Source organism: Phragmites australis, chromosome 22 (genome assembly GCF_958298935.1).
Source record: "Phragmites australis chromosome 22, lpPhrAust1.1, whole genome shotgun sequence".
In the NCBI taxonomy this organism is placed as follows: domain Eukaryota; kingdom Viridiplantae; phylum Streptophyta; class Magnoliopsida; order Poales; family Poaceae; genus Phragmites; species Phragmites australis.
In genome coordinates, this window is record NC_084942.1 from 16,288,533 (window position 1) to 16,315,891 (window position 27,359).

At 47.1% G+C, this 27,359-nt stretch overlaps 1 protein-coding gene and 1 pseudogene across 1 annotated transcript; one reads left to right on the forward strand and one right to left on the reverse strand.

The window, feature by feature from the left end:
- The first annotated feature begins 219 nt into the window (after positions 1–219).
- LOC133905031 (DNA repair protein RAD51 homolog B-like) lies at positions 220–14,197 on the forward strand (annotated as a pseudogene).
- Positions 9,277–12,755, reverse strand: LOC133905030 (uncharacterized). The gene is made up of 5 exons (XM_062346722.1): positions 12,287–12,755; positions 11,222–11,374; positions 11,003–11,144; positions 10,110–10,351; positions 9,277–9,744 (listed from the first exon to the last, which is right to left on the reverse strand). The coding sequence occupies exons 1-5, from the start codon at positions 12,686–12,688 to the stop codon at positions 9,538–9,540; spliced, it is 1,146 nt and encodes a 381-aa protein (XP_062202706.1). The 5' UTR covers positions 12,689–12,755; the 3' UTR covers positions 9,277–9,537.
- Positions 14,198–27,359: the final 13,162 nt, after the last annotated feature.

The window sequence follows — 27,359 nt, forward strand, 5'->3', positions numbered from 1 at the left end:
GAGGCTGACGGTGGATGTTAAAAGTGAGTAAATTATTTAAATTTAGAAGGTTTTATTAGATAGAAGAAGAGTAAAAAAAGATGTGATACACAATTGACTAGTGTTTTACACCGTAGAGAAAAGAAAAAAAAACTGTCGGGAGAAAGGAATGTGCCCCTCGAGAGGAAGCAGAATAAATTTTGGCGCCTTCGCCCCTCTTTGAGCCCAAACCAACCCACCTCGTCGCTGCCAGTGGACCCATGTTGTCATCCGCGGCGCACCAGAAGGCGGCGGCCGAGGAGGAGGCGGCGGAGCACGAGCCCTTCCCCATCGAGCAGCTCCAGGTATGGCTCCCTCCGTGCCCCATCACCCCCGCTCCGAGGTCTTGGTACGCTCCCCTCCCCGCGTGTGGCGTCAAGAACGGCGTTTCTTGGATGGTTCCATCGTCTCTTCGTTGATGGATTCTTGGCCGTGAAACCCTAGATTCTTGATGCTTTTGCGCTCACCCAGACCGCGTGAATTCGATGGTTTAATCGATGATGTGGTCCCAATTTTGGGTGCACTGAAGCGGGTTTCTCCCAATTTCGCGGTTCCTTTTCTTGGGGAATTCTTGGCTCCACCCAATCCCCAAGTTCTTTATTATTTTCTGCTCACAAATTCCATAAATGGTAAGCGAATGTAGATTCTCCCCTCTGATTTTGGTGTCGACACCCCCACCAAATCCTAACTTCTTGGGCCTCTTCTCAAGTTGGTATGCGATTACGCAATTCGAGTTCTTTGTTTCTTTTTTTTCGCGGGTTCAGATCGAGATGTAGTGTAGCTATCACCAGTATGTGCTTCTGCTGGCTTAATTTCTCTCTGCAGATATATCATTCAGTAATCTGTTGCGTCAGTTCTTTGGAATCTGAGATGCTGCAGATATTGTTTTGCCTTGTATGAATTGAATGCAGAAAGGAGGTACCAGTACTACATTATTTGAACTGTTATGATCTGTTGACAACTAAATGTTATGCATTACAGATGCACATAGGCAAATCATGTCCATAGGCTCTGCAAATCTGCTTTCCATGATTCAATTGCTTAGCTTTATAATTTCTGTTATAAGCACATCAGCCAGAGCTGCAATCTCTTTTCGCCTCCTACCAAGGACTTCTTTATCTATATTAGCCAACTTGATGTCGGAAATTATAGTGTTAAACTGCTACTTCCCAGAGAAAAGTGACATTGTGACAGTGGGGTGCACTACCTTTCTTTGCAGAATGCCTTGAGTAGACTGTTGAACTGGATGTAATCTGTTATCTCAATGGGAATGGGGGATCTTCTTGTTAGGAAAAAAAGAGTTACTTATCTGAATTATCTCTAAAAGTATTGTGAAATATGCTGTGCAGGCATCTGGAAGTAGCTGCACTTGATGTGAAAAAGCTCAAAGATGCTGGTCTCTGCACAGTGGAATCTGTAGCGTACTCTCCAAGGAAAGATCTTTTGCAAATTAAAGGTATTAGTGAAGCCAAAGTCGATAAGATAATTGAAGCAGGCAAGCAATTGTGTGCTTCCATTATAGAGCACATTGTTGCATTTCTTTTTGTATAAAAACAAAATTTCTGCGTGTAAATCATAAATGTTCACTCATCTGACAGCTTCCAAGTTGGTTCCACTGGGATTTACTAGCGCTAGCCAACTTCATGCTCAGAGGCTTGAGATCATCCAAGTTACAACTTGATCAAAAGAGCTTGATCAAATTTTGGAGGGTAATGTATTGCTGCCTATTGTTATTTTATAAATGCCTTAAGGCCATAGTTGCGGTATAGGATATTAGGATGTATAGTAACAAAACAGTGTAATTATATTTTCATTCTTTAATAGGAGGAATAGAAACAGGGTCTATCACAGAGATTTATGGTGAATTTCGCTCTGGGAAGACTCAGCTGTGCCACACTCTCTGTATCACATGTCAGGTATTGCGTTGAAAGGTCAATTTTAATATACCACATTACCATGACCCTAATACTAGCATAATCTCTAGAATGATATGCTCAAGTAATCTCTTTGTTTGCAAATTGAAATAATGCCACAGTTTTTACTAAGGGTGTGCAGAAAATATCTCAGTCCGCCGTTCGCATTTGTTTTGTAACTGTTTTTAAGATTGGCAAATGTGGTAGTGATTTTGCAGCTCCCATTGGACCAAGGTGGCGGCGAAGGAAAGGCTCTGTATATTGATGCAGAGGGCACGTTCAGGCCACGAAGAGTCCTCCAGATAGCAGACAGGTGATATGGCAATTGAAACTATTATTTGTTTCTCTACTGTTTTATCCTCGAACTGTTACATAAGATTTTTTTATTATTTAGATTTGGCTTGAATGGTGCTAATGTACTGGAAAATGTAGCTTATGCCAGAGCATATAACACTGATCATCAATCAAAACTGTTGTTGGAAGCAGCTTCCATGATGGTGGAGACCAGGCAAGTTCATCCATTTACAATTTAGCGACCTTTATTTGACATATATGATCTAACAGTGAGAAACTAAGATTTGCTAAAAACATTGTACCTGATTTTAAGGAGTATGTAATTCCACTTGCTTCCTTTGGTTTTGCTTGGTGTTTGGGAGGTGGTAATAATAAGATAGGAATAATATTCAAAATGGTTACTGGATGCTTAGTTTTGTCATGTGGGGCTGCACCTACAGCCGCCAGCGCCACCAGAAAAGTGCGGCAACCCCTTGATCTCAGGGGATCGATTCCCATATTCAGCCCATGCAGAATTATCTATTTCCTTATGCTTAGAATATTAGTTTCCTTTCAAACAAATATATGTTTCCTTGCAGCAAGGCTATTATTTCCCCAATTAGAGTTTCCTTTCAAACACTTTCTTATTGTAAGGGGCCTCTCCTATTTAAAAGAAGCCAACCGATGAATACAGGCAAGCAAGAACAATTCTTATCTCTCTCTCTATTCTCTCTTTCTCCGATCCTTTACGCTCTGATCAACCACCACGGCTATTGGACGTCGGGCAGCCAGCCGCCCTCGGCCACCACTCCGCCATACCTATGCTCTCCGATCATCACCGGAGAACCCCCTGATTGAGGCCTGTGACATCCTGGTATCAGAGACCAAGTTCCTCCACCCTTCCCGCACCATGTCCACCTCAAACGAGCCTCAATCCGTCGAGGAGATGCTACGCGACCTACTGGCTAGCCAGCAGGTGCTTTGCTCCGCCATGGATCACATCGATCGACGCATCCACGACATCGACCAGCAGCAGCAAGCCCATACAACCGCCATCAACTGGCTGGAGCACACACACGTAGCCGATCGTTGGCGGAGATGACTGGTACTTCCCTCGACTCCAGTGCCTCGGGGGGGGGGGGGGGGGGCAACAACCACCGCTGCTGCCCCTACGCGCCCTTCCTGACATCAGGGGACCTTCGCGGGGCAGTGCGCCCCGCTTCAACATCTCAACTTTCCCACCTTCGATAGCGAGGGCGACTCATTGCCATGGCTAAACCGCTGCGAGCAGTTCTTCTACGGCCAACAAACATTGGAGAACGAGAAGGTCTGGTTTGCCTCCTACCACCTGACCGTCGGTGGCTAGCTATGGTTCCACCGCTATGAACGTGACAACAGCACTCCGACATGGTCACGTTTCGTTGAGCTCGTTGACAACCGCTTTGGACCTTCCATCTGCAGCAACCCCCTCGGCGAGTTGGCGCATATCCGGCGACTAGGATCGGTGGCGGATTACTGCACACAATTCATGGGTCTACTGTGCCACGCCGACCCCTCTCCGAATGGCAACAAGACCAGTTGTTCACGGCTGGACTATAGGAGCCCCCACACGGACTAACGTCGAGCTCTAGGGTGCCACTTCTCTGGAAGATGCCACGAATTTTGCTCGAGCATACGAGCATTGTGCTACCGTCCCTCCTCGTCCTGAGACCCGAGCGCCCACGTTCAGCCAGCCCGCGCCCACTCATGGCAGCCCAAGCGCGGGGGCTGAGCTGAGCACCACTTCCTGACCCCCCATCCTCCTGGAGCACTCTCACACCTGGCAAGATGCAGTCACAGCGCGATCAAGGCCTCTGCTTCAACTGCGATGAGAAGTTCGTTCCCGGCCACAACCACTAGTTCAAGTGCCTCTTCATCATGGAGCTCGCACCCTACGACCCTAACCCCGACGGTTCTAACAACAATGACACCAACAATCTCACTTGCGGCCCTGACCGGGATCAAGCCGCGTGTCGGACAGACCATGAAGGTCGCGTCACGATCAGCACAGAACGCTTCACCGCCCTCATCGACTCCGGTACCACGCACAACTTCATCGGGACGATGCCGTGTGGCGCACGGGCGTCACGCTCCATCACCGCTCAGGCTTGCGTGTCATCGTCGCCAACGGGGACAGGGTGTCGAGCATAGGGGTCTGTCGCGCCCTGCCCATCATCATCGACGCTGAGCATTTTGTCATTCCCTGCTACGCAATTCCGCTCGAGGGCTACGACTTCATCTTGGGTGTTCAATGGCTGGGCTCGTTGGGGCCGATTGTGTGGGACTTTAACGCCCTCACCATGATGTTCACCCGCGAAGCCCGCAACGTGTTGTGGCACGGCCTTTCTGGCCGGCCATCGCGTCTCCACACTATCGCTGATGTCGACACCGACTTGATGCTGACACTGCTAGACGACTATGCTGACTTGTCCCAGGAGCCAACCAGCCGGCCTCCTACCTGCACATGCAGCCACCGCATTTATCTCAAGGCAAGAATCGACACGGTGCCCGTCCGGCCCTACATTCACGCCTAGCTACAGAAGGATGAACTGGAACACCAGTGCCGTGACATGCTCCGCCAAGGCCTCATCTGCCGCAGCGAGTCGGCGTTTTCGGCCCTCATCCTCCTCGTCAAGAAACGGGATGGGACATGGCGTTTCTGCATTGACTACCGCGCCTTGAACGACGCCACGATCAAGGACAAGTTCCTGATCCCGGTGATGGACGAGCTGCTCGACAAACTCTGCGGCACCAAGTTCTTCACCAAGCTCGACCTCTGATCCGAGTACCACCAGGTGCTCATGCACGTCGCCGACATCAAGAAGACGGCATTTCGGACACACGAGGGGTTGTTTGAGTTCCTGGTGATGCCTTTCGGCTTAACCAATGCTCCAGCCACCTTCCAGGCCTTGATGAATGAGACGCTCGATGACTTCCTTCGTCGGTTCATCCTCGTCTTCTTCGACGGCATCCTCATCTACAACGCCTCCTGGTCCGAGCATCTCTGCCACGTTCGTCAAGTGTTCGCCGCTTTACGTCAGCATCACCTCTTCCTCAAGCGCTCCAAATGCTCTTTCGTGAGTAGTCAACTGGCTACCTAGGACACTTGACGAAAGAGGTGATGCTGACGTCATCTTAGCAGCCCGTGTAGCAATGGACGAGCAGAAGGTGCACGTGGTGCTAGACTAGCCAACCCCACGCTCCGCGCGCATTGTCCACGCCTTCCTCTGTTTGGCGGGCTACTACCACAGGTACATATGGAGCTTCAGCAAGCTCGCAGCGCCCCTCACTAGCCTACTCAAAAAGGAGGCCTTCGCGCAGTCACCGCGCCTTCAGCACCCTCAAGTGTACGTCACCCTTTCACGTGGTGTACGGGCGCGATCCCCCATCGCTGCGCGGCCGCCAAGAAGGCACGACCCAGCTCCCGACGGTCGACCAGCTCCTTCGGGACCGTGATGAATTCCTGGCCGAGATTCGAGACCAGCTGGAACAGGCTCAACAACACCACAAGCGCCACTACAACACCAACCACCGCGACGTGGTCTTCGATGTCGGGGATTGGGTGTGGCTGCGCCTTCTTCACCAAACATGCAACATCCATCTCTACCCACAGCCGCAGCAAGCTTGGTCCACGCTTTTACGGGCCATTCTAGATTACACAGCGCATCGGCCAAGTCGCCTACAAGTTGCAGCTTCCCCCCTCGGCGCGCATCCATGATGTCTTTCATGTCGGCCTTCTCAAGAAGTGCCACAGCTTGGCTCCTCGGACCAACATTCCACTCTTGCCACCCACCATTCACGTATCCCCGTGTATCCCTTATTTTCGATTTAAAATAAATACAAAATAAATGGGATACTTCGGGGATACTCCATGGATACTTCGGGGATACTCCGTCGGCTTCAGGAGATCATGGCGCAGCTCTCCGCAATGGGTGTAGAAGAGCTCTAGACGTGCTGTGCAATGGCACTGCCCTGTTCGTGCTCTCTGGCGACGAGCGGCCGCGGGGCTCAGTCAGAGGAGGGGCGGGGAAGATGCAGCACATCCCAGGGAACCGATTTGAGGTGGTCGTGGCAATAGTGGTGGATGGAGGAAGAGCCACCATGAGCAGCTATGCTCAGGCCGACAGCAAGAATGGGGAAGAAAGGAGCAGCTGCTGCTCCTTCATTCCTCCTTCTCGATCTTCTGAATTTGAGGAGGAGATATTAGGAGGGGAAAATTGAGTTCTTGTCACTTCTTGATGAGCTTAGCATGTTTCTTTATCCTATATTTCTATGATATTATTATGTTATATTGTTATGTAATGCACAATTCGGCTATGGTTATAGTATTGGATTTGGGGTTTACCGTATCCCTGTATTGCTGTTTTTTGAAAATGTCGTATCCTCGTATCCGTATCCCCGTATCCGTATCCCCGTACCGTGCAACATAGACGGCAGGGCCTGCCCCCAGCCGGCCAAGGTGCTCAAAGCCCATCGCGCTTGGGACGGCCTTCAACTCCTCGTCCAGTGGACCAACAGTCCAACACTACAGCCGCAGATGCATCCTGGATGGACCATGCCGACTTCATTCGTCGCTTTCTGGCCTTCCAGCTCGAGGACGAGCGGCTTTCAGAGTAGGGATGTCAACGGGACCCCGATCCCGTTCCCCTACGGAGAATTCCCCTATTAGGGGATGGGGATGGGGCCAATTTTCCCCCCGTGGGGGGTTTAATGGGAGAAAAGTCTCCCCTGTCGGGTATGGCGGGGGCGAGGACTGTTCCCTATCTCCCGTCCCTGTTTCCACGCGGGGCCTATTCCCCGAAATTCTTAAGCTCCCCATAGCCCATATATGCAAGAAACAGCCCAACTAAAGCCCAACCCAGCAAAGCCCGTCAGCCAGCGGGCCCTTCACCGTGCTAACGTAGCGGGGACGGGGAACCCATCGGGTATACATTCCCCGCGCGGGGACAGGGATGGGAGAATTTTCTCGCGGGGACAGAGACGGGGACGGGGACGAGGGAAATTCCCGCAATCGGGGCGGGGATGGTTACCCATTCCCCGCGGGAAATTTCTCCGTTGACATCCCTATTTCAGAGGCGGGAGAGATGTCATGTGGGGCCGCACCTACAGCCACCAATGCCACCAGGAAAGTGCGGCAACCCCCTGATCTCAAGGGATCGATTCCCATATTCAGCCCATGCAGAATTATCTATTTCCTTATGTTTAGAATATTAATTTCCTTTCAAACAGATATATGTTTCCTTGCAGCAAGGTTATTATTTCCCCAATTAGACTTTCCTTTCAAACACTCTCTTATTGTAAGGGGCCTCTCCTATTTAAAGGAAGCCAACCGATGAATAGAGGCAAGCAAGAACAATTCTTATCTCTCTCTATTCTCTCTTTCTCCTATCCTTTTCGCTCTGGTCAACCACCACGGCTACTGGACGCCAGGCAGCCAGCTGCCCTTGGCCACCACTCCGCCATACCTATGCTCTCCGATCATCACCGGAGAACCCCCTGATTGAGGCCCGTGACATCCTTGCTATCAATAAGCAGCTATCAACACTAAGTAAGATAACTAAGAAATTTGAGTAATGGTCCCAGTGAACACAAGAAAAAGGATGCTATTCAATTCGTGAACCACATTACCTTCAGGAGTTGACATGTTAGAGGCCGGCCATCCAAATTATCTTCACGTGTATTGGGTTATCTGTGCTTTGCTACTAATTTTAGTTGGGTATCAAATGATGTTTTCCTTACTAAAACCTTTTAACCTTCATGATGGCCAAGATACGACATAGGCACATTGGTTTTGTACTATTCAAATTTCTCTCTCTCAGAGCAAATTTTTTACATTTACTTTAGATAGGAGGATCCTGCTGGAGTAGCCCAATGAGTATTTTTGTATGATAATGCTAGAGTAGCAAGTACCAGGGCATGTATCAGGTTTCTACCTCCTGCCATAAAGCCACTTAGATCCTGATTTGCTTACACCTTGGTTATTTCTCAATCTCAAACATTGGGACTCCATTTGCCTTTTGCCTCAAAAGCATGATCATAATATTGGGTTATAATGTTTTCCATCTCCAGTGTTGCTAAATTGGATCTTACTTCTGCAGGTTTGCTCATATGGTTGTGGATAGTGCCACAGCCCTATACAGAACTGATTTCTCTGGTAGTGGGGAGTTATCAGCAAGACAGATGCATCTGGCTAAGTTTCGTAGGAGCCTCCAGAAGTTAGCGGATGAGGTAATCAGCTTTTTCCTTTGACCACTTATGAATTGTGAAATATTAGTTATTTTGTATTTCTTACATCTGGTCTTACAAACATTATTGCAACCAAATTACAGAAAAACTATTGATGCTTCTACTTTATTTTGCTGCATGCAGCTTGATTAGCCTACTATGTGTAGCAGCAACATATTGTTCTCATGCATATTCGGTACACACTGACAAACACTGAAAATGTTGCATGGATAAATAGAGCAGTATAAACTGGAAATATCTTTGGTTTGTAGGGCTTGGAAGATGCTTACTGTGTTATCTAAAGTGATATTGTTCTTGACATTAAAATGCTTATTGACAGTTAGCAATTTAATACACTCACTGCAGTTTTTTTTAAACCAAGAGCAGAACTTTCATTCATTAAGAGCAAACATTATCCAGGTTTGCTTGCTTGGTATAATGATGAGCAACAAAATTTGTGTATCTTCTTACATAGACTACCACTACTCAGCTCTTGGATTTCACCTAAGAGCACAATGTACGTGTTCCACAAGTGCATTCCACTTCCAGCATGCTGTGCATCATCTTTCTTGCCGCATTCAGCAGAAATATGTAGGTCGTATGCAGTATCAGGAGCCCACAATACTGCCCTCTTGCGTCAATTGCAGTCCCTTCATGCCTTCTACCATTTAGAGATAATGCCGCGATATCTCTAGGACAGATTGTATCATCAATAATGTCCTTGGACCAAGTACCTGGATGCATTATTGCATATTATGTAGAGATGCAATGTAAAAGCTAGTTTAGTGGGGAGGGGGGAGTCAGGATATACAAGGTTAGTTTAAACTCGTTCAAATCCATGACAGCAGGTAAGGACAAAACAAGTCGTCAATCTCACTACCTAGTTACTACCAGAATTATAGCTAACTACAAGGATGGTCCGAAAAAACTGTTATCTTCTCTTACATAGCTGTTATGAGAATTCTTCCAAACATTGGACGAGTACTGTAAAGGCAAAAATGACTGTAAAAACCCTGAATTCAACACGAGTACAATGTACCATCTGAGACAACAGTCTTGGTAGCAAAGATCATAGGTACAATTGGATGAGCTCATCGCTCACAACAGATGGTGTCAGAACACCAAGATCGGTCAGAAGAAGTGTGAGATATTGCGGAGGTGTGTAGTCTCTTGCCGATGTCTCAACTTCCACACCATCAGGTACTGGGACTCCAAAATCTATTGGTCGGTGAGCTGGTGTCATGTCCTTTTGGTCCAAGGGATATAGACGAGCAAACTACAAAAGTAACAAAGCCATAGGCAACACCATCAAAGATTGATTGCATGCAGCAACATCATGTTTGAATGCCGATCAAAATACACCATGGTATATATAAACTTGTCTGTGCATTCTGGAACTGATCACTTATGTGGTTATCAATTAGAATGTTTCAACATCAAGTCATCAACACAATATGTAACAGGCTAATTACTGAAATTATTCTCTAAACATTCTCTGGAAGATTCCATATATTAGGTTCTAGAACACATTTTGTATTTCACTACCAGTTTAATTATATTCCAAAAGTAATGAGGGAAGAGCTTGCAAATCAACATGAGCAAAGTAATATTATTGAAGTACATTATCATAGCACACAATACCTTGTAACTTTCAGCTGCCACGTAAACAGGTTTGTTCATACTATGTGCCACAAGAGCTATCTGATAAGTGCCCATCATATTAATTATTCCTCCGCTCTCAACAACCCCATCAGCACCAACAAATACCATGTCAATTTCATCCATGGAATAAGCAACAGCTGAATCAATTAGCACCTTAACAGGGATGCCTAATGCTGCAAGTTCATTTGACATTCGTAAACCAGTTCTGTCTGGCCTGCCCTCTGCAGTTGAATAAAATAACAAACACACATCAGAAATTACAAGAGTTAGAATTTGTGATTTGCAAAAGTACTAATGGAGTAATAGATGATTCATATTGATCCCAGAAGCAAGAACACCATTAGGCCAGATCATCAAAATAACCATAGCAATTCAAAAACTGATTATGGATGACACAAGTTTTTATTAATAGTTGCAATATAAAGGACTCTTCCTCTCCCCTCATACATGAATATTCAGTGTGGCATACGAGTTTGATCGTTATTCAAGTACCATGAAACTCCTATGAAGTCCAGCAGCAATACACAGGCATCTGCCTAGTGCCTATGTGTAATTGTTATAACTGGCCATGAGGGAAGCAAATAGCAAAACAAGGGCTACTGAAAAGGTTGGCACAAAATTGCAGAGTGCTATGCATCATGATGATTGCATTTCATGCAACTTTAAACTAATCGCATCTAATGATCAGAATAAGCATAAAGAAATAGAAAAGAAATTTGAGTTTGAACCCAATATGATGCACTTTCATGCAATGAATATACTACTTCCCATCACCACCACTATTGATTATTAACACATCATAGAGCACTTCCATGTGCGTCAAGCTATTTGTGTAGGAAAAGGTTATCGCATCTTGCAACTACATACTGTACCTGTGCATAGTACCCGGAAAAGCTTGTGATTTGATGCAGCTAGCTTTAGAACTTCCAATACCACTCTGGAATACCCATGTACCAGTATTGTACATCCATCTGAAATGAAATCCTGACTGAGCATTGCAATTGTCTTACGAGCCTACATAAACATCATCCCACAGCATTAGTAAAAGGCATAAATTTCATACATAAACAAGATGGTAAGTTCTGGATAACCTTTAAGGATATCTCTCCAAATTTTTCTCCTCGCTCTATCAGGCGTGATTTTGCTGCATCAAACTTCTCATGTTCCAAATGTGAGGTTCTTGTTACAAACCGCATGAACAAATCACAAGCAGCAGACAGAGAAATGGAAGTAGCATCCCAGGACTGAAAATAGCGATGTTCTCAGTGTTAGTTCCCTTAAAAACCACATAAGGTTTGCCCAGTCAATAAATCATGGCATGGCATCCACTCTGAATCAATCAAAGCTGAGTCAATATGACTTGAGAAAATATATTGCAGATTTGCAGCAGGAATCAACAAAGCACGAAAGTGAAAAATCCATGGTGAAGGCATGTTTGTGCATGTAACACAAATTAGAAATCAGTAAGGTTCGTGATTTGACAAAAGCACGTCATGCACTCCAAGGTTCAGGTAACCATGAGTAGCAAGAAGACATCACAAAAAAAAAAAAAAGCAGCATAAGAGCTTTTTGTATTGAAAATGATTTAAATATCAAATATTAGCTTTTTCGACACAACAAAGTCAGTGGAATAATTCAAAGCATAGTATCCATTGACACAGTAGAAACTGAATTCCAGCTGATATAAACAAGTATTGGCTTTTCTACACAACAAAGTGGAATAGTTCAGATCATGGAAGTTATTAAGAAACAGTAGAAATTGAAATTCCATAAGTTCCTAGTTCACCATCTAAATGTAAAATCCTATTTGCACATACTAATAGAACTGTAAACTTCCGTTTTAGTAACAGATTTAAGCCATCTAGAATACAGATTCATTTCTTACAAAAATCATGAGATTATGCTGCTAAAACAATACGGCCAGGAAAGCTAAAGCCTAAAGGTCTGAACCACCGGTAAACAGAATTCCAATCTACAGTCCTGCCTAATGACAACGCTAGTAGTTCATCAAGTGATGAGCTAATGGCGCCAAGAAGGAAAGAAATGCTCAAGGAATCATGTTGATCACAACAAATATACAGTTATACACTAGTACATCAATTGGGAGAAGAAACAGAATAGCATCATGGAGCAGGTGGAGTGGCTGGGTTATGGACCTTGAGCTTGTCGGAGGCCTTCTTGAGCTCGATCTCGAGCTCCATAATGGTGGTGGCCCTGCTGGAGCGGATGACGGCGGCGAGCGCCATGATGGCGGCCACCGCCTCAGCGGCCTCGGGCTTGCGGCGCCAGAAGTTGAACTCCTCGATCACGCCGCCGCTCCCGGGGGAGGGGGGAGGAGCTTCGGCGTCCGCCGCCGCTGCGGCAGCATCGGCACCGGGGGAGGCGGCGGCGGCGGCGGCGTGGGCGAGCCAGTCGCTGGACACGACGGCGTGGTGCTCAGCGCGCGTCTGGTAGTAGGCCGAGATGGGCGGCGGACATGGGTTAGAGTTAGGGTTTTGGGCGGCGTCGGACTCCATGGGGGACGAGAGGAGGGGAGGGGAGAGGTCAGAGGAGAGCATTGGAGGGAGAAGAAGTGGACTGTGGAACTCCGTCCGGGATTTGGATCAGTCATAGAACAACAGTAAAAATGTGTCTGGCGTTACATAAAAAACAGTTAAACACTGTACAAAGTTACTATTTATCATAATGCTGATCAGAATAAGCGTGTTTGAAGTCAGTTACAGTGCCCTAACTTCAACTGTGTGAAGTCAGAAAATCACACCAGAATTTCACTGATGAACCGGCGGTGCATTTTTTTATTGAGGCAGCGCCAGAATTTCTTTTACGCTATCACAATCACAAGCCAATAAATAAAACTGTTAAAACAATTGCTTACGTATAAATAATGGGTACCACGATTTTAACCATGAAAAATAAGTTATACCGTCATGCCTCTATCACTGCCTCAAAAGGTGATTCTCGGAGCAGCACTAGAATTTCTTCGGGCTCATTTGGTTGATGGTGGATCGTAACTCACGCCGGGAGTAAATACATGGCAGGTTCGGTTGCTATTTGGGATGAGGATGGAGAGACCGAGAAAATCCAGCCTGTCGAACAATTAAAAAATATCATAAAAAATACAGAAAATATAGAAAACAAAAACTAATTGGAGTAGTTATCTACTCATGTGTTATAACGGGGCTAAAAATTTCCATGAGGTATTGATTGAGTGCCGTAAAACAATAAACCGGTAGCAAGTTCAATCCATCACAAATGATATATGATTAAAAAATATATTCGTAAGTTTATAAATCAACATAATCTTATTATAAAAATTCAAATTCTAACTGAAGCTACAATTAAAAACCACCATATCTTTGCTCTTCCTTTCCAGGGAAACGGTGTCTCTCTTCATCCTGGTAGCAGCTGCTACACATGCTACCTCATTTCTTTGATTCTCTCCTTCCTAACCCGCAAGGAAACTAATTTGATTGAGACAGACTAATTAAAATCAGATAAGACATAGAAGCAACATGAAAAGAAAAGGAGAATAGAGTATACAGGAGAAAGATTGCTTACCGGACAAATAGTTTAGACAAGATCAAAGAAAAAAGACGAAAAACACACACCTCATCTCTACTCTTCCCTTGCAGGGAAATGGTGCCTGGTCATCTCAGCAGCTGCTACAAATGCTACCTCATTTCTCAGCTTGAATGTAGGGGGAAGGGTGAACCAAACCTTGATATTTTTGAATCCAGATATGCAGAAAGGAGTTATATGTTCTTAAAATTACTAAATCGTATGTATTTTTATATTGAAATATTTACATATACTGGATATATATTGGATGTACCTTGTTTAAGGTTCGACGGCGGAGTTGTAAGAACATGTGACTGCTACCATACATCAGTGGTATTAAAAAGAGAGACCCCCACCCCTGACAGTAGGACGTGCAGAATGGCTAATACCCCTAGCTGAATCAGATGCTGCGTACAATTCATACAAATGTAACGACAGCTTACATTAGCTAATTTATCCAAAGCAAACACATTAATTGAAAAGTCTGATGGATTGTACCATACGACAAATTAGAACTCTGCGATCATACATTTGTAATATCTCCTAAAGTGTGCCAAAGAGATTCAGAAGGCAAAGATGCTGCTCCAAATGAAGAGTGATGGGTAAACATTCAGATATATCACTTAATCAGTGGTAGATGTAGAAACATTAACCTCAGATAAAGAACGATGGATGTACCTTGCTTCAAATTAGATAACTGTGAGCTTGCATTTATAATATCTCCTAGAGTAGACAGAACGCGGTCTACAGGTTTTGGGACCAGTTTGGAAACTATATCAGACCTGATGAGCACAATGTAAAGCTTCTTCCCCTTATTTTCGTCAAACCGGACAGTGAGGTCATAGAAGTTCCTCTGGAACTTTTTCTTTGCAATTTCTACTGGTGCCAGCTCGCTGAGGGTGTCCCCCTTCTCGCCTTACAACAGGTCCTCTGCGAGGTCTCCAGTCGCTTCGCGGTGCACCTACTCCTGCTCCTTCCTCCGTGCGGACATCCTCTGGATGCCCTCCAGCTCCAGCTGCTCGCACCAAAAATTCAGAAGCATCAGCAAATGAAGAATTTCAACACAAACAAGCATAATTGTCTGTTCTCACCGGCAAAACCGTGACTTTGGCTAGATGCCTAGGTGCTGTCCAGTCCAATTCAAAAGGAAAAGGGAAAGCAAACTCAACGGCCACTTTTGACACCATGAGTAGATCGTAACTGTCATGGTGCAGGCTACCACGCTACAGAGATCATATTTTTTATATGAATAAAAGTAGACAGGGGAAACACAACTCAAATTTAAGGAAGACTTTTTTATATATATGTGACACCAGTTAAGTACACATTTCTGAATTTCTGAAAGCACAACACATCAATTAAGCAATGTTGTTCGTAGACAAGCGTTCATAAGCAATGATCAGAATCTCTTTCAGATAATTCATTTATGCAGGACGAACTTTAATTACACATGCATCTCCCTCCAGAGACAAGAATACTCCAAACTAAGGGCACAGAGAGGACCACCAAGGCACCAAACAACAGGAAATCAAAAGAGACGCGAGAAAAAAAGATACTTGTAAAGAGACAAAGATTGGGGAGAGAAATACAACAAATTCAGAGACGAGAACTTAAAAAAGCCGTGGTAACTGAGAAATAGTAATTCAGACCTGCTTCTTCGCGAGCGTTGCGGGTGGTGACGACCTTGATCCACGTCCGGTGTAGGTTGCTCTCGTGTTCGTGAACGCCATTCACCACCTCCTCCACGAAGTAGTGTGTCGGGTTGAAGTTCATGTGCGGGTCGTGGGGGCTCGTCGGTGCCTTCGGTGACGCCCCCCCCCCCCCCCACCGGCGACCTTGGGTCCCCGCCGCCCCTCCCCCTCCCCCTCCTCCTCCACCCGCGATCGTGCCATTGTCCAGGATCGCGTTCAGGTACCCATTGATCCCACTCGTCCCCCACCATCCCTGTCTGTTCCCTCTGGCTCTAGTGCTCTCAGATCAGAGGAGCATTAAATGGTTAGATCTGTGGCGGAGGAGTTGCAGTCGGAGACACCGACGGCGGGGAGAGTGGCAGGCCCTCCATCTCCTCTCTAGATGCGGCAACAGGCACTCCTTCTCTGCAAATGCAGCGACAAGCACCCCTTCCCCTCACCAGATGTGGGCATGTGGCGGCCTGAGCAGAACCTAAGAGCGTCATGGTCGAGGAGGCCGAGTGACGATATGGCAGAGAGCGCGGGCGCACGACGACGCGGTGGTCGGGGAACTGAGACAGCGGCGCGACGGCCAGGGAACCGGGACGATGGCACGGTGGTTGGTGAATGAGCGGCAGCGCGGTAGGTGATCTGGTAGCAGACGAAGGAGTAGGAGGTCTGGTGCTAGGGTTTGGGAGCATGCGGGAGTGCGGGAGGACGGACAGGCGATCGACGAATGGACGGATGCGCGATCGAGCGGATAAAGAGCGGGGGCAAAAAAAGCTGACTATACATGGATTAAAAAAAATTAAGTAGGAGAGATTAACTGATCAAGCCATTGATCCACGTTTCTGCTTTGGTGGCAGCAGCTTGTGGCATGGCGCCAAGCAGTAGGCGATCAGACGAGGGGAACGGTGGTCATGTTGACGGGCTCATGTTAAATCTTATCATGGGGTACCTAGTTCTATACAAGTACGAGAGGCTCCTCCTTCCGTAACTATGATAGAAAGAAAAAATATGTTGGTGCCTACATATTTTGTCTCTTGTGTTATTGTTTAAATGTAATATTGAGTGTTGTGATTGTGGGTCTCAGAGTTGAGAGGAGGGATTCAGGTCTGTTGGTTTTCGCTTCGAGGCTACTTCTAAAAAAAAAAGCGAACAGATGACCAAACGACCAGATTCTTAGCTTGTTATGGAAGCGTTTCTCTTTGTTTGTGTAACATCCCAATTTTGGCCAAATCAATTTCAAAATTTGATTCAAATATATTCTTCCAAAACAATTCAAAAACCATTAAGTCTTTCCTTTTTTTTTTCCAAAATCTCAAAACTCTTGTCACCTCTCTTGGGCTCAGACTCTCTCAGCCGGCCCATCACCCTTTTTCTTTCTTCTTTTCCTTTTCCACCTGGCCGGCCCGCTTCTCTTGGCCCGGCCTGCCCTTTTCCTCTTCCCTGGGCCGCCCCTCCTTCCCCGGCCCGTGTAACTCTCTTCTTCCTGGCGACCGCACGCCAGTACGCGCCGTGCTGGAGCTCGTCCGCTGAGCCGCACACTGGTGACCCCCCCCCCCTTCTCTCTGCCGCACAGCGCGCGCCCGCGCCGCCGTGCCGTCCTCTCGTCCCCCCCCCCTGCTCTAGCCCGTCACATCCCCGCGGTACGTTCGGCGACCGAGCCCAGGGAAGCCGGCCACCGGTACACCGCCGTGTCGACCTCTCGCCCTTGACCCCCTCTGCCTCCGCGACAGCGCGCCCGCGCACGCGTGTACGAAGTCTGCCGCGCCAAACCACTCACCTACGGCCGCCATTACGCTGCCTGTACCGAGCTCGGCTAAGCCATCCTTGCCCCGTGCTGTTGCCGGCGAAGCCCACCTCCCCTCTCGCCTATAAATGGCCGCCCGAGCTCCGCCTCTCTCCACCGCGACCTCCCAGGCACCTTGAGGCAAGCCTCTCTTCCTTCCTACCCTCCCTCACTCCCGCTAATCTCTGTCTCTCTCTCTCTCCCACCGAGCCAAGCCTCCTGTCGATCTCCTCGACCGAGCCCTCTACCATCGCCATTGTTGGCCGTCAAGCACCACGTGCCCTACCGCCGCCCTCTAACACACTTCCCTCCCCCTCCCATGCACTCATCGAGCCACCCACCGAGCTACCCGAGCCGCTCACATGGTGGCACGCCACCAACCGCCTCCACTCCTTTCCTCGCCCGGTTCAACGCAAAAATGGATTCCCCTTTCCCTCCTCTCTCTCCCGGTGTTCCCACCGCCGTGAGAGACGGCCGGGAAGGCCAATCCGGCCGTTCTCCGGCAAGACCGCCGCCGTGTCCTGGCAAATAGACGGCGGCGCCACCCGTGAATCACTCGGCCGGGGCGTCGATCGCCCCCAGGCCGGCATTAGGCTGCCATGGCCGAAAGGCCTGCCTCGGCCTGGTGTCACTTCGGCCCAATGGCCAGCCGAGCCAAGCCCAGCAAGCCAAAAGCTAAGCCCAGTAAACAATGCGGCACAGTAACTCTTCCAATTTTCCAGAATACCAGATTTCGGTGGAATATTCCAAGAATATTCCCCTTTTTCTCTTTTTCCCAAACTAAACTCCCGGTGAACTTCCAAAGCCCATAAATTTCTCGTTCCAACTCCGATTTCGACAATTCATCCACCAATATTCTCCTAAATTCGAGTTCTATCTATTCATACCATTTTCATATTTATCCAAAATTTATTTATATATCTTATTTATTTAATTGTGTGCTTGCCTTGTTGTATGTCGCGTTTAGAAGCCGGAGAGTTCGTCGAGGAGGAGGAGGAAGTGCCAGGAACCCAGGAGTTCGAGCAGGACCCCCTCGAGGACTTCAACGAAGGCAAGTCTCAATCCATTTCCCTTTGATCATATTGAACCCAGTTTTATCAATTCCTCCCGTAGCAGCCGTTTACTTCGATAAAATGCATGCAGTATTACTAGTTGGCATATTTTAAACTGTTGATCTAGCTATGACCTAAAGTAGCATAGCCAGCCATTTGTGTCTATCCTGTGAGATTAATCTTGGTAAACCTAGGATCTCGCCATGGATACTTTACTTATGCCTACACGATCACCTTGTAATAGCATGCTTAGGAACGATAACCTCTACCATGACTTCATACTTAATCACATCTAGCTTTTAAAGAGGTGTAAAACTTAGTGTTGGTGTTGTGTGGTTTATGGATGGGTAAAACCTTGTTAGATGATAATAATAAATGCCTGAGTTGGGGTTAGAATCGGGGCAAATCTGAGTTCCTTCGGGAATACCTAGGGAGTCGGAGTGCTGTCGGTATGATAGGCTTCGGGAGGAGTGCTGCCCGTGGAGCAGACTCCATGTGGAGGTGTTTGCCCTGGTTCGTTTAAGGACCGAGTTGATGTGACTTCCTACCTAGTCGATACAGTACAACCACTCGACCCTGTATGGGCAGGGCTTAGTCTAATTCCCCCAGCTAGTCTACTACCGTCTGGAGACAGTTGTGCAGCGGGGAACCATGGAGCAGGTGCAGGCGGTGCAGGCTTGGCGACCCGGTTGGAGGCCTAGCTTAAGGTCATGAACCCCTGGTTAGCTCCCGTAGGCGACTAGTTTGATAATGCTGTTATGGGTAATGGCTTTGTTGAGTCGCGCTTCCACAGCGGTGGATTGTTGTCGAGCTCAGCTTATGGGTAAAGTGTACAACTCTGCAGAGGTAAAACTATTCGAATAGCCGTGTCCGCAGTCATTGACGAACTATGGTTCGCTCACAGCAACTAGCGTGGGTTGCGTGCGTATTCCTTGTGAGTGAGTGGGCTGGGTATGCCCTGTTTTGGAATATAGGTCCGGCCCTGTGCCGTGGGTTGCCGAGGATGGGGTGTCCAGCAACAATAAAATTTGGACAACCATTTTTATTACCGATGTCGTTTACGTAAACTGTTTTACATAAATTGAACCATGCATGTGTACAACTTAGCTTTCTGCAAAATTTAACCATACAGCTTATTCCTTGTCATCTACTTATGCATGTATTCATAACCCTGTCGTAGGGCAAGGGTTAGGACTTGTTGAGTACTCTTGTACTCACCCTTGCGTGTGCTTTTAGAGGACGACCCGGACTTCACCGAGGCAGACGGTGAGGCCAACAAGTAGGCCCGGTCGCGTCCGCACCCGAGTTGCCTGTGGAGTGACGTGTTCGTCATGCTGTCTCTGCTGTGTACTCTGTTGTCATGGACCCTTTCTTTAATGCTCTTAAGCTTAGTATTGTACTTATTGCTGGGATGGTGGATTATGCTCACTGTCCCTCGTGTTGTATGGCATTGATAATACCTGTTGTAAGACTCTTATTTCCAGCGACTGACCCATGGACTGGTATAATAATGGTTTTAAGCATCGGAGATAACCTGGGGCGCTTCAGTTTGTTTGTTCTCGTTGCAATAAAGGTATGTTTAGTTCATATACTAACATTGTTATTATTTGTCATATTTTTTTACCACACTCGTTTAAAGTAGTCGATCAAAATCTTTACCACACTTTAACACTTCTAAGAGAATTTTATCATATTTTGTTGAGTCACTAACGCATGAGACCATAGCAGCAGTAAGAGAATCTTACCATAATTATAACTATGAACCAAACAGATATCTAAACTGTTCAAACCTAACTAACTTTAAGGATAATAAACCATGACAAGTTTTGACTATGAACAAAGACCTTAAAAGCAAAAATCACTCCCACCCACTTAGGGGCGAGCCATGGTTTTGCGGAGCTAAAATATAATAGTGCGCCCATAATTTGAAGTTATGTACCCGCAATTGTCACTGATATACCCCTTCGGTTGCCCCCTTCGTACTCGATCCTCCCGCGCCCCACACGCATAGAGTTCACCCGTCTCCTCTCTGCTGCGGCGGCGATTAGGTTTCACCCCTCGTCTCTCGCTCTGCCTCCTCACGGGAGAGAGGGGATTAGGGTGGCGATCGCTCCCCAAATCGATGGATCCCCCGACGACCTCGTCGATCACCGCTGTCGCGCCACTAACGTGCTCGTCGCCCCCAAGGAAACGAGATCTAGGGAGAGGAATCTTTGGGGAGCACCTGATTTGGATCTGCTGCTTATGGAGGATTAGAGATCTGGTGGCACAAGCTGCTCTAGTGCTCAGGCCCCACGATGTGGCCGCGTTTTCTTCCAGGTTGCCACTGTACCGGGTGGCCAGAGGGCCGGACGTGGCCATGCGGTCACTACAGGTGGCGCTGGGGAGCTACCCGTCGGCCGGAGAAAACCGCGGCCGTGACCAAGGTGAGGTCCATGCTGGACATCGCGTCCGCACAGCTGCACAAGCAGCAACACTAGGTGCAGCAGAGCAGGAAATGAGGTGCTGCTACTTCATCGCTCCAGGATTAGTTTCTTCTGTTTGGATTTCGTTAATTAAACATGTGTACTTGAACATGGAAAATCTCGAACAATCATTTGAGCAAATCTCATCGTCTCTTCTTTATATTCTGTCAGAATTACATATGACTTGTTTGAGCACTGAGATCGTATGGGGAAAAGAGCATCGCTACCAATATACCATATACTAATGTCTGCACATCAATTAAGATACACGGATAGCAAATCGGTAGTAATATGTTTTCAAATGCCAAACTGCGCCAGTTGCAAGACCTATTTTAGACCTAGGAGATGTGCAGAAGACATGTTGTCTGCTATTTTGATTTTTGACATGAATACCTGTTCTTTCACTTCAGAGAGAACTTCAACGACTTGTGGTAGCAAATGAATTTGTAGCAAATCAATGGTGAACATGAATGAACTGCAATTTTGTTCCTATGGCAGAAATAATGAGATGGTGAACATAATCCAAGGGAGATGTGTGACAGAGATACTGAAATTTTATGTTATCTGAATATTCATCGACAAATGTTTCTTGCCAGCACAAAGAAATAGAGGTGGTGTTCTTTTAGCCTGGCATCACAGCTATTTCTCTGTTTCAGACCTGAGGCTATCTTTGCACTCGGTTACAACCAAATTAACGATGAAATCTGATGCCAAATTATCTACACCCTCAAGTTCTCTCCATAGTTGTGTTCATTTGTTTCAATCTTATGTAAAAGAATATAGATTTTGATCTTATGAAGTTCCCTCTAGTATCATTGAAGTGCAATGCTCCTGTTTGTCAAGAACAAATGTCTTGTGTTACTGTCGAACGAAGTATCATGTCCAATTTTATTGAGTGATCATACTATTCAAGGGCATATTAGTCATTACACACTCAGAACAGACATCTCTCTTAAAAAAATCAGGATTACTAAACGACCAGTTTCTTCAGCCAGTGGATTCTTCAGACTGCTGCTTCTAAAAAAGCTCCTTAAAAAAGTTGTCCCAAACAGAGTTTTTTTTATATATTTTTTTAATTAAAATTTAAATAAATAGATTACGGGAAAAAATATTTACAGAACTAGGCACCCGCAGCCCTCTGAGAGGGCGGTAGGCCTACCCGCCCCCTCAGAGGGTGGCTGGGGCCTTCCCGCCCGGCCCTTGTGCTTACCGCCCCCTGAGGGGGCAGGAAGAGCTCCTTACCGCCCTCTCGGGGGGCGGAGGGGGCGGTAAGGGCTCCGCCCACCCCGCCGCGCCGCAGCAGCCCCCGCGCCCTCTCGGCTATAAATAGCCCAAAAAATGGAAAAAAAAACTCATAAAATTCGGAAAAAAATGAAATTTGAGAAGAGAGGGAAGTAGAGAGGAGAGGAGAGGAGAGGAGAGGGGAGGGGAGGAAGAGAGGTCGGCGAAGTCCTGCTGCATTTGGGCTGTGGATTTGAAGAAAAAGTTCAGGTAATTATTTTTTCCTTTTTATTTTTGTTAATTAGTTCAGTAGTAGTATATGACATAGATTTTAGACATTTATGACCTAGGATTTAGAAAATTGTCAAATTTAGTTAGAAAATGGTACGATAGCAGTTAAATATAGAATATTATTTTTAGTATATTATTTTTAGTATATTATTTTCCATATGTTATTTGTAGTATATAGTTTTTAGTATATTATTTGTACCTGTGGACGTATGAGGCAACATTTGATAATAATTTGCGAACAAAGGGTACCATTTAAAAACTATTTTATCCGATATTCAGAAATATAGTTTGTTATCTTAACATGGGTTATATTTGCGGGTGTTTCCAGGGATGGCAGACAAATTAATTTTTCAGATATATTATGGTGAGGGTGATATTAGGTACGGTCCCAACGGGGTAGATCTCTCTGGATTTTGTCATGTCATGAAGGGACTTAGTAAGGCTAATGAGAGGATTATTGTGGGTGTATGCAAATAGCTCATGCGGTTTTTCCAACTGGATCCGCAGCAATATGAGCTGAAGTTGAAATCTGTTTTGAGCCGTGCTAGTCAGGGATACATTGGTGAGCTTGTTCCCATCGAAGCCACATCAACTTGGAGGCAGTATGTAGATATATGCTGCGAACGTGGCCTGCCGCTTGTTTTATTAGCTGAGGCGTACTTGAAAGATCAAAATGAGGTGAACTCTGCAGAAGCAATAGCATGACCAAGTGAGGCAGTGGAAGATGAGTCAGAGGCGGCTAATGTAGGGTCCAGGGAGGAGGATGGTGATGTTCCAGAGCTGTAGCCGATGGGTGTAGCTGATGAAGGGGAGCACATCCCTAGCATCATTGAAGGTATGGATTTGGAGGCTGAAAAGTTGGAGGAAGGCCTTGCCGATGGGGATTCGTCTGATGAGGAGGCTAATGCTCCAGTTCCTGCAGAGTGGCGGGATCAAGAATTTTTGAAGTTGGTGGTTAGCGAGGCTGACCAGACACCGTAGCAGTACCATGAGAATGAGGTGTCACAGGGTACTATGTACCCTACAAAAGAGGCAGTTATTGATGCAGTGAAATTCTGGTCGTTGTCTTTTTGTAGGCAATTCAAGGTTGTTAAATCAAGTAAAAGAGAGTATGATGTGAAGTGCTTGGTTCCTCAGTGCCCTTGGCGGGTGCACGTATTCAGAGGGAAATGGGCAGACTACTGGCAATGCTCAATAGTAAAAGAACATAATTGTCATATTGAGGAAATAGAGTTCGCCCACCGAAACCTGTCTTCTGCTTTCATTGCAAATGTTATGTACGGAGAGATTGTGGGCAACCTAAGGTATGAGCCACGATCAATAATCCATGCTATTGAGCAAAGGTTCCAGTACACAATAAACTATGCGAAGGCATGGAGGGCGAAACAAAAGGCTATTGAGATGAGGTTCGGTACATATGAAGATTCGTATCACAACCTACCTCGTCAATTAGCCACAATTTGTGCAAGAAATCCAGGTAGCTACTATGATATTAAGCATTACCCCTCTACTGATGTGGAGTACAGCAGAAAAAGAGTGTTGCAGCGTGCTTTCTTTGCATTCGGTGCAACTATCAAAGCATTTAGATATTGCCGACCCATCATATGCCTAGATGGAACATTCCTGACTGGAAAGTACAAAGGGCAGATTTTGTCTGCAATAGGGGTCGACGGTAACAACCAAGTCCTGCCACTAGGGTTTGCGTTCGTGGAGAGTGAGAACGGGGACAGCTGGTATTGGTTCTAGAGCGGGTGAAGCATGCAATTGTTCTTGATAGACCAGATGTGTGTCTCATTCATGATAGACATACAGGATTGTTGCAGGCTTTGCTGGATATGCAACACGGTAGCGTGCGACGGGGTGTGCCAGTACAGTGGCCAGATCTCAAAAGCACATGGTGCATGCACCATATGGGTGCGAACTTCTACAAACAGTTTAAAAGCAAAGAATTAATGAAGCTCCTCAAGAAGTTGTGCAGTCAGAACCAGCAACGTAAGTTCAACGCATTATGGGCAAGACTTGATGAACTGACTCTTAAACAAACTGCGGAGGCTGCACCTAATGGTGAGGAACCAATAGCTCTCGGTCCTCTCCCAACCAATACTCCGCAGATTGTAAGGAGATCGGGCTCATCTATTAGTAGCTTTTCACAGTGGATACGCAATGAGCCGAATGAAAAATGGGCTCTGCTGTACGACAGTGTTGGTGCCAGGTATGGATTAATGACTACAAACCTTGCAGAGGTTTATAACTGGGTCATGCAAGGAATGGGGTCCCTACCACTGGTTGGAATTGTAGAAGGCATTTTGCATGGGACCTGCAAGTACTTCATTGATCGGTATGCAGCTGCTAAGGTTGTAATGGAGGACAATCGTATGCTTTCTGGATGTTGTGTGAGTACATGGAGAAGGCAAATAGGAAGGCCCACATGCATCGCGCAAATCAAGAGGGCACTACAGAGCACAGGTTCAGTGTCCTGTGTCGGGATAAGGGTCGCAGGGGGGGGTAGACGGGAGCGGCATGTTCAAGAGTGTGTGCTAAGGAGTGGGACATACATATGTAGTTGTCAAAAGCCACAATTACTCCACAAACCTTGTACACACGTCATAGCTGCGTGCGCGGAGCACCATATGCTTCCGAGGGAATATGTGTCACAATATTTCATGAAAGATCAAGTATTGAACACATGGAACCAGGAGCTGTATGGTTACGGCATTGTTGATACTTTTACAAGTAACTCAGGGGCTGCAAGAATATATGTGCCTGATTTGGGAAAGATGAAGAACGCACCGGGGCGAAGACAAACTCGTCGGATTCGTAACAATATGGATGAATCCGAGGCTGGCCCTAGGATCAAGCGATGCAGTCAGTGCAATGAAATAGGTCACACTTACAAATATTGTCGCAAAACTGCAGGCGGTGATGCACATGTTGTCTAGGTGAGCTTCGTGTGTGTTCAGCTAGTTTTGTACCATTTTAATATGTGCTAATTTCGCATATAGTTAATTTGCATTGAAAGTATATTGTTGTTGTATTTATTTATCAATGTATTAATGTACATGCCTTTCAAATGCAGAGATGGCTCACCCTTCGACCCCGGAGCTTTTGGACCCTATCGTGGACAAGAAGCATCGCAGCTTCTTATCCGTCGAGCACCAGATGGAGCTAGGTGTTTTTCGCCCACGAGGCCCCGGAGAGCTGCTAATGGTAGACGAGCGATGGACCCACATGTACTAACAAAATTTGATACGAAATTGTCATATCACTGCTGTTGTTACATATTATTGATGTACTGCAATACTTATAGGTTGGCAGCGGCCGGACTCCTACCGCTTTGCCGGTTGGTGGAGGCCCGATCGACGGAGAACCCCGAGGTTGCAGCCCGTCGTTTCTACTTCGATCGGTCGCTGATAGCAGCACTGGTCGACCGTTGGAGGCCGGAGACACATACGTTCCACCTACCGTGCGAGAGATGACCCCGACCCTGCAGGACGTGTCCTACCTCTTAGGCCTTCCTTGCGCGGGAGCGGCTGTTGGGGTCATCGATATGCAGTATGACTGGATCAACGACATGCATCAGCGATTTGGGCCGGTGGAGCGAAAGGCGGACGCACCCCCTACATGCCTGAGTTCTTATCCGATGCACGAGGGCCAACGAAGAAGTGGATCCTACAGTTCCAGGTACGGTAACATGGAACCTATGGAGTACTAACAAAGTATGTCATAATGATCCTTTCTGACACCAGTCATTTTTGCAGCCGGCGTACACCCACCCACACGCCAACGCATACGCGGTCTCCAGATATTTGGAGGCCTACCTCCTTTGATTGTTTGGATGGGTGATGTTCACTAGTGGCCAAGGCCACCTGTTTACGCGGACACTTGTCCTGTACGCCCGGTCGATAGCGGACGCTGATGCGGAGGACGTACCGCAGTTCAGCTGGGCATCCGCTGTTCTTGCAGCGACGTATCGGGCGCTCTGCGACGCATGCACAAAGAAGGAGGCACTTGCCACTTTCGTCGGGTGTCCACTTCTTCTTCAGCTGTGGTCATATGAGCATTTCGTCATAGGGAGGCCGGTGGTGGATCGCTCCCCGTACCCTGAGGAATGGTACGGCGAGACGGACGAGGACGCGCCCACAATGGCCTCACTGTGGTGTCATCAACGGGTACGTATTTTACATTAACAGTTCCGTTCGTACTATGTTAGTCGCTTAATATTTGTATTCATGTTTGTCACTCAGCCACACTGGGCCCACGAGCAGCCTCGCAGCGCGTACGAGCATTTTCGTACCCAATTCGACAGGCTACGTCCCAACGATGTGATATGAGAGCCATACAGCGTTCGGTCCGTGCATACACGGGCAGGGTTGGGTTTGTCACCCTTGTGCACCCGCGACGAGGAGTACTAGCTCACCAAGGCGCCACTTGTCTTCGACATCTACGTTGAAGAGTACTCACCGCACCGCGTCATGCGGTAGTTTGGCTGTCACCAGGCATTCCCGGTCATCCCCGTCCGTACCGTCCCCTTGCAAGTCCACAGGTACACTTGCGAAGTTACAGTTTGAGCAACCTTCTGTTCAGTTTCAGTTACATTTGCCGTGGTATGAATGCAGGTACACGCGAAAAGGCCAGCCAGCTGGTAAGCTCTGGGCGGACCGCTTGGCCCCTTACGTGGCAACATGGGCCCAAGCGCTACAGGACGTCGTTGATGAGGCGCGTCCCCACACCGAGGGGAACTTCAGGGAGTACCTACGGTGGTACATGCCACGTACTCGCACACGCATCACGTACACCCCTGAGAATGTCCGGCCCCACGTCGCATCAACAACGGAGACATACCCGGTGCATTGAGACGAGGACGCCGCTTTAGCAGTAAGTAACTTTTCTAAGTCCGTACTCCATATTGAATGAACATAATCGTATAATTCAATTGTTCACTTTTGTTCGTTTCCGCAGACAGATATCATTTATGACGTAAATAGGGATGCAGCTGCTGCCATGGAACGCGTCCGGCAAGGGCATCACCTAAGTGCGTCGGATGTTGCGAGCTTCATTAGACGGGTTTTCGACAAGACGACGCGCGCCTTGAAGCTCACCTCCTGCCGATCTAGCACAGAATTGTGCTCAGGTTACTTCGGTGACGAGGCCGGTCCGTCTTCGACAGCCCCACGCCCCAC